Source organism: Clupea harengus, chromosome 21 (genome assembly GCF_900700415.2).
Source record: "Clupea harengus chromosome 21, Ch_v2.0.2, whole genome shotgun sequence".
Lineage (NCBI taxonomy): Eukaryota > Metazoa > Chordata > Actinopteri > Clupeiformes > Clupeidae > Clupea > Clupea harengus.
In genome coordinates this window covers 8,474,971-8,482,470 of record NC_045172.1, presented here as the reverse complement: position 1 = coordinate 8,482,470, position 7,500 = coordinate 8,474,971, and the positions used below count along the sequence as shown (strand labels likewise).

General features: G+C 44.7%; 1 protein-coding gene across 2 annotated transcripts in view; it reads left to right on the top strand.

The window, feature by feature from the left end:
• Positions 1-7,500, top strand: part of LOC105896610 (receptor tyrosine-protein kinase erbB-4-like) — a 251,884-nt gene that overhangs the window by 204,053 nt on the left and 40,331 nt on the right. For both annotated transcript variants that reach the window (XM_031558871.2, XM_031558870.2), the window contains exons 16-17: positions 820-864; positions 3,825-3,957. In XM_031558871.2, the coding sequence (XP_031414731.1) occupies positions 820-864; positions 3,825-3,957 (178 nt within the window). The remainder of the gene's footprint in view (positions 1-819; positions 865-3,824; positions 3,958-7,500) is intronic.

Sequence of the window (7,500 nt, the reverse complement as noted above, 5' to 3'; positions counted from 1 at the left end):
GAATTATGAAGGCAACCTCCACAGTATAGAGGATAGCACAGTAATGTAAAAAGAATTTGATGGACACACCTAAATACACAGTCCGAATACCCAATGTGTGTCTGACAACCTTTAATAAAGAAGTGTCAATAACTTTATGGAGCAACGGACTCGTTATAGTCCCACAGAATGGCCTTTAAGCGAAGCCTAAATTCGAATCAAGGACTTCTAAACTTGTAACGACTTTGTCAGCATGTTTTATTTCCAAACACTCCACTCCCGCTTCCCCCACCCCCCGCCCCGGGTGCTATGAGCCTAAGGGCCTTAGAGACAGTCTCCAGGAAGTGCCGACAATTTCCTGTCAGCACAAGTCAGCCCCTAACAAGTACGGAGAGACCAAGAGCACAGTGGACTTTGCTTTTAATTGCTTTCTAATTGGCAATTTGGTGTCACTTAAAGCCGAGTGTCATTGCGGGGAAGTCCTGCAGAGATGAGTCTAATTCCCTGGCAGCAGTAGCGCACTTTTAATATGCTGCACAATATGTGACCATTGCTGATTGCTGATTACTTTTTGATGATTCAACTCATTGATTATTTGTATGTGTTTTGTGAGTGTGTGAAATAGAATAATATCATTGAGTGATATTGTTGATGAATAAGTGACTATAAAATATCTTATTTGAAAGCTTCGGCAATGCCAAATATAACTGTATGTCTTGTAGACTGTCTGCATGCAGATTGAAACGTGTATGTCTGGGGTGGGACTCTGCATGTTACTTTGGTATTCATCCATCACCCGTAAACCTGTCACTCAAACTTCATCTTTTACTTTGATGACAGGTGCACTGGACCTCGCATCCAAGACTGTGTGGGGATGATAGACAGGTACGTTAAAGCTCCACTCTGCATCTTCTAACATGCATGGCCGAAGCGTCTGGGAAGTGCTGAATCATATACTGTGATAGCGGTCTGCCAGAGAGGTTGATTTAGTTTGGGACCCAGAAGCTAAACGATGTAGGGGGAGGGGAGATTTGAAAGGTCACCAATAAAACAAGGATGAGCACCTCACTTAGGGGGCTCTCCTGGGGTTTCTAGTTCTTCCTTTATCCTTTCCTCTCTTTCTCTTTCTCAAGCCCTTTCTTTCTTTTTCTTTCGCTTTCTGTCTGTTCTTTATCTCCCCTCCTCCCTCGTCCGGTCATTCTAGTATTCTCTATTAGAAATGTGACCATAGAAAATTCCTGGTAGGTGTAAACCTACTTGGCAACTAAAACGTTTCTTATTCTGATTCTGATAGAGAACGCAGCCTAAACAGCAACTTGGCCAGTCTGCAGAAAGGCGCACATTGTGTCTTTTCATTGGACGTTGAATGTACTAAACCCCTCAGCTGATTGCGTAATCAACACGTCGACGCCCTCTAACTTGAATTTGCAGCTCCCACATCTCAACAGTGTCATTCAATCATGAACCGCCAAACAACATTCAAACAGTATTTGTACAGGCATAACAAACACATTCAATAGTGTAGCAGGCATCTACACACAGAACAAATGGATGAAGTGAAAAAGCGATGGCAAAACACAACAAGGCAAACAAAACTAAAGGTTGCTTTTAACACAGTACAGATGGGCAAAACTGGTGCTCGGAAAACTGTCTCTGGAAGCCTTTCCATTAACTCTTCTAAAACACTCGATTACACCTGCTTTTAATAGGCAGAACATTTTCACCGCAAAAAAAGACATACTGCATATGTAATCAATACATAAATGGAATACACAATCAGCCACTCCTTTTGCTTCTCCTCCCACTTCTCCCACGACCCTCCCACACATGCATATGCGCTAAAGCTAGAAAAGCGCAACTTTACATTTTGCGCTCCTGTAGCAGGCAGGATGCGGTTTTAGCCATTTGTGACCGTGCAACCATGACATGTTTTTATTATTACTCCTAAAATAGGCGCCCACATGTTGCACCTGCCCCCCTATGTCTGTTGGTCTATTACAATCACTCGTACAACTCCTTCTATCTCTCTCTCCCTCTTTCTTTCACTCTACCCATATACCACTCACTCTCTCTTTCCCTTTCCCTCTCTATCTCTCTCTGTACATCTACCACTTTTTCTCTTTCTCTCTATCTCTCTCTCTCCTCTTGTCCCGTCTATCACCGCATTGCTCTGATCTGATATTCTAACCCACGCTGGAATCTCATTACCCCCAGCTTCAGCCTCTCAGTAAATTCCAAGCTCATTTTTGGCTGCCGGGAATCGATTGGCCAAACGTCACTCTTTTCCCCCAACATCGCTCACCTGCTACGCCTGCTGCATTTAGCAGTGCTGCCTGGGTCACAGAGATCGGTTCTTTCTTTTACTCCATCTCTCTCTCTCTCTCTCTCTCTCTCTCTCTCTCTCTCTCTCTCTCTCTCTCTCACACACATTTTCCTTCTTATTTTACATTCACACTTCCTGGGTATGGAATCGAATGCCTTTTCACATTTGCCATTCATATGCCACTTGAAAGAGAGACAGAGGGAGAGAGAGACAGAGAGACTTTATGCAAAACCATGTAGGGATCTCAGAAAGGAACTTGCATGTAATAGTATTTAAGTGGAGAAAAATGAATGGATAATAACCCGAAGAGTAAGAGATACTGATAGATGTGTGGTCAAATCATCTGAAAATCCTAAATAAATATACACAACTGGATGAAAGTGTCCCCCAGGGACCGAATAGGGCACAAATATGATGCAAACCTGGTGAAAGATCAAAATGGTTCCCATCTCGAGAATGTGCTGCATTCACAGGCAGTTTCCAACTGCTGGAGAAAAAAAAAACTCTGATGCATCCTGGACTGAATGCCCATACAGGTGCCCGAGGCCAAATCATGACTCAGGTTTTATAGGCAAAACAGACACGCAAACGTGGTGAATAAACAACCCTGACGATCAGGAGTCAGTCCAGTGAGATGATCAATAGAGCCATCACAGCGACGAACTTAAGGTCGGAAACCTTGAAACAGAGGTTTTTAATCACAGCATTTGAACTGATACAGAAATGACTGAACCACCAGAGCTTTATGCCATCTAAAACCCTGGGATAATATAATAAACAAGATATGCTGCAAGTCTCATATATTTATGTTATGTGCACTTCACTGGGAACTTGAATGCATGTTTGAAAAGTACATGCACATAATGGAGATTGCCTGCTTAAAAGAAACGGGATTTCACTAAGCAACTGTTTTAATCGATGTGTCCTAAACTTCAGACTTCATGGAGAGCTTTCCTTTGTGGAACAGGCACTAGAGCGCGATTTAGCTGGGCTTTGTACTTCCACTGCCGATGCTACCAGACCGGGGGCCCAGGCGCTCTCAAGAGCCACGGCCAAGTCATCTGCGCACTTCAATTTGAGCATCTAATATTTCCAATCAGCCGTGTGGCTCCGGCCTCCCCCCCCCCCCCACCATTTAGATCCACTTCTGCCATCAGCCTGAAAGGGACAGAGGGCTGGCAGCAGTTGGCGCGCCGCTGCACACGGACACGCCAGCCATTAGATCATCATTGTTCTGGACAGGCAGAAGGCACACTGAATCAGGTGCCCAGTAAATTTGTCAATAACTCGTATTTTGGGTTGTGCCAGCACACTGTCCCAGAGACTGCTCGGCTGAAGAAGTGCACTGAGGCCCTCTCAGTCTAATATGACCTTACAGTGCTGAATATGATGAGGAAATCTGTCTATCAACCGACCAACCAATCAGTCACACCTTTCTATATGACCCTGCAATTCTGCTGTGAGTACTTCATCTATATGTATTTACTGTCCTCTCTCTGACCTCTGGCCGTCTCTCTTGCAGGACGCCCCTGATTGCAGCCGGGGTGATCGGAGGGCTGTTTGTGATCGTGATTGTGGCGCTCAGCGTGGCCGTCTACGTCAGACGCAAGAGCATCAAGAAGAAGAGAGCCCTGCGACGCTTCCTTGAGACAGAGGTAAGACTAGGGTTGTCACTTGGTGATGGGCTGGTATCTGAGCTGGTATCAGTCACCAACCTAAAGGGCTTCAGTGTACAGACTTGGTACTCTAAACATGGAGCAGCGCTCTAGGCTCTCATCCCATGTCAACAGAAATGGTTCTGAAATGCAAATATCTTTGTAACCTGTTTAAATAACTAATCGACAAGTTTTCTGAACTAGTCCTAGTTGTTTGGCATGTTGAGCAGCTCATGTGTGTGAAACCCACCCTGCTGAGTAAACTAACTTTACTTTTGTGAAACACCCCTTATGCTACCAGAAATCCTCACCCCTGGTTTGGATTCTTAAATTAACTTTTTCCTGCATTTGCCTGTATTGATTGCTGGCCCCCAGACCAACTGCCACAAGTATCCATTGCAACAACAGGGTGATTATCTCCATCCAGCTTCCCTCTCGCAATCACCGCCAACTGCGTTTGTACGGCTGCCCGGGCACTGCATTTGAGACTTGAACCCGAGTTCATGCCAAAACGGGCTAGTGTCCATCACACACACACAGACACACACACACACAAACACACACACACATGTGACCCTTCACCCCCATAAACCCAGTTTCACAATCGGGCTTGACATGAATGTCGAACCCCCACCCATTAACTTGCCACACAATGTTAATGGGAGGTGAAATTCTGTCCATGATGCTGCTAGCACAGGTGCTTAAGAATGGACACTCCATGAGAATATGGTAATAAGGCTTCTCTTGTCTAACTCAAGGAAACCTACTACACCATAACAGTTATCCCCTGTTGTCTAGCTCTGCCTGGACGCTATACTATACACAGCATGTGTTCTGAAGTAAAAAACCTCTAGTCAGACTTTGAGCATGCAGTATCGTTAGAGTTTACAGAACTGCAACGCTAACATCTAACTATCAGTCGAGAAGCGAGCTTTGTCCACCATCTTTCCCAAGACGATGAACTATGAGTAAGTACTCTGGCAGAAGAGGAAACAAGAGGATTTAATATGCAGCAGTGGGGGTCTGTGGTTAACTATGAATGGACAGAGGGATGTTGGGGAGGGGAGGGGCACATTTATATTTACATCCTAGGACGGCACGGACAAAAGGAAGGGGAAAAAAAGAGACGCGCCTGTCAGGGTGTGTTTGTTTAATTTGCGGGCGGAGCATCAGTGATATGGACAGCTGTCTTTGGATGGGAGCTCCTGCCCAAAACCTGCCAGAGCGTCTGACACAAGCCAAGTCGCGTCGGCCATTCCAATCACCCCTTGGGAGCTGTGGCGGCAGGAAGGGTTTCGCTTGCCGCTTCCCATCACTGGAAAATATGAAGTCACAGATATACCTCTGATGGAATGTGATGGAAAACTCTGTGTTGTGGTGTGTGTGTGTGTGTGTGTGTGTGTGTGAGAGAGAGAGAAAGAGAGAGAGACAGAGAGGACAGTATTCTACCCTTTCTCTCTTAATAAGTATGCTCATGTCTCATGTCTTTTGTTTATCCGTGTGTGTGTCTCATGTTGTTCTCTATCCATTTTGATGTATGTGTGTGTGTGTGTGCATGTGTTTTTATGTTTTCGCAGTGTGTGTGTGTGTGTGTGTGTGTGTGTGTGTGTGTGTGTGTGTGTGTGTGCATGTGTTTTTATGTTTTCGCAGTGTGTGTGTGTGTGTGTGTGTGTGTGTGTGTGTGTGTGTGTGTGTGTTTGTGCCTCCCGAAACAAACAAACACCAAAAAAACCTATAAGGAATGGGAGGACTCATTCTGGAGGCAGTGGCACTTGAGTTCTTCTTCAAGTGTTTTTCTTTCGTGGAATATTAACTACCTCATGGAGGAGCGGATGTGTGGAGGGTGGGAGGCTGTAGAGGAACAGAGAAGAGCCTATGAGTGGCACTGGAGAGGACACTGTGTGGCTCAAGCTCTGTCTCTGTGCCTGGCAAGGTTATAGCACTTTGCTTTGTGTTTGTCCGAGTTCAGCTTCATAGGCAGGGAAGATCATGAGTTCACCACCTATTCTTGTGGCAACACACTTAACCTCTGTGACCTCTATTAGTTTGATTTAGAAAAATGGTAACTCTTAGAAGCTTTCCTATACTCAACTCTCATTTCTTAAGGACAGAGACAGAAAGGAAGAAGGAAAGAAAAAAAAAGAGAGCGCAAGAGAGAGAAAGAGGCAGGCAGGCGGGAGAGGCACAGCTCATCGCACTCATAAATTAGCACAAGCACAGCGTGACCGTTTCAGCACCGCGAAGTAGAGTGGAGAGCTGGACAGCTCCCTCTCGTTTGCTTTCGCTCCCCCTCTCTCTTTCACTCTGTTGCCTAGCAAATAGCTTTCAGCACCACCGCTGGACTGGACAGCTCTCTGCCGAGAGTATTTTTTTACACACACACACACACACACACAGCAATGCAGAGGGGATCTTTTGTGGTGCCTCTATTCTTCAGGCATCAGCACTAGAGGATAGACACTTGGATCCACTGTGGAAAGGTCTAGCTGGGATGAGTGGTGCTTTAGGAGTACATTTTTTTCTGTATTCTGTCTGTTTTCTGTCATCTGTCCCTATTTCTTCGTGTGTGTGTGTGTGTGTGTGTGTGTGTGTGTGTGTGTGTGTGTGTGTGTGTGTGTGTGTGTGTTTGTGTGTTTGTGTGTGTGTGTGTGTGTGTGTGTGTGTGTGTGTGTGTGTGTGTGTGTGTGTGTGGTGTGTGTGTGTGTGTGTGTGTGCATGTCTATATCTGTGTGACAGTGCAGAGAGTGTAGATGTGTAGAAAGGACAGGGGAAAATGAAAGAGAAAAAACAGAAAGAGTCAGCGGTGAGTGACACACACACACACACACACACACACACACACACACACACACACACACACACACACACAGTCACACAGTGAAAGAGGTCAGGGGAGAGGTGACAAATAGTGGAGAAACTGACAGAAAAGACCCAAGAAAGAGAAAGCATCTGAGAGAAACAGAAAAAAAAATGGAAAGAAAGGATAGGCAAGAATAGATGGATCAAGGACAGAAACACAGAAGAGTAAACACTGTGAAAGAGGTTAAACGGAGAGAGAACCAGTACACTATGGCTGTCTATCTGAGCAGAAAACAACAGCGTACTGAATACCTTGGCTTTACCAGGGACATTATGATAATTAACACAGCACTGGAGCACGTCACCAGTTTTAGACTGTATCAATTATAAGTTGCTTAGAAACCATCATTAAACTTTACTCCCATTGAAAATATCCAACTGAACTAGAGTGCATATAAGTGTTTTTACTTTAAAGGTCACATTTTGTCTAAACTATCTTTTGTGTGTAAAATGTGCAAAATATATTGGTTATTATTATCTTCATACATGGGAATATGCAAGGCATGATAATATCATAACTTTCTAATCATGGCAGGTTAGAGAGAGAGAGAGAGAGAGAGAGAGACAAAGAAAGGGGCGAGAGTGGCAGACTTTTGATTTGAAACCCTTTCTTTAAAACACTATTTGAAAACCGTCGGAAAAAAAACACTGAAAAAAATCAGTCCATTTCACCAGTTGAAAATA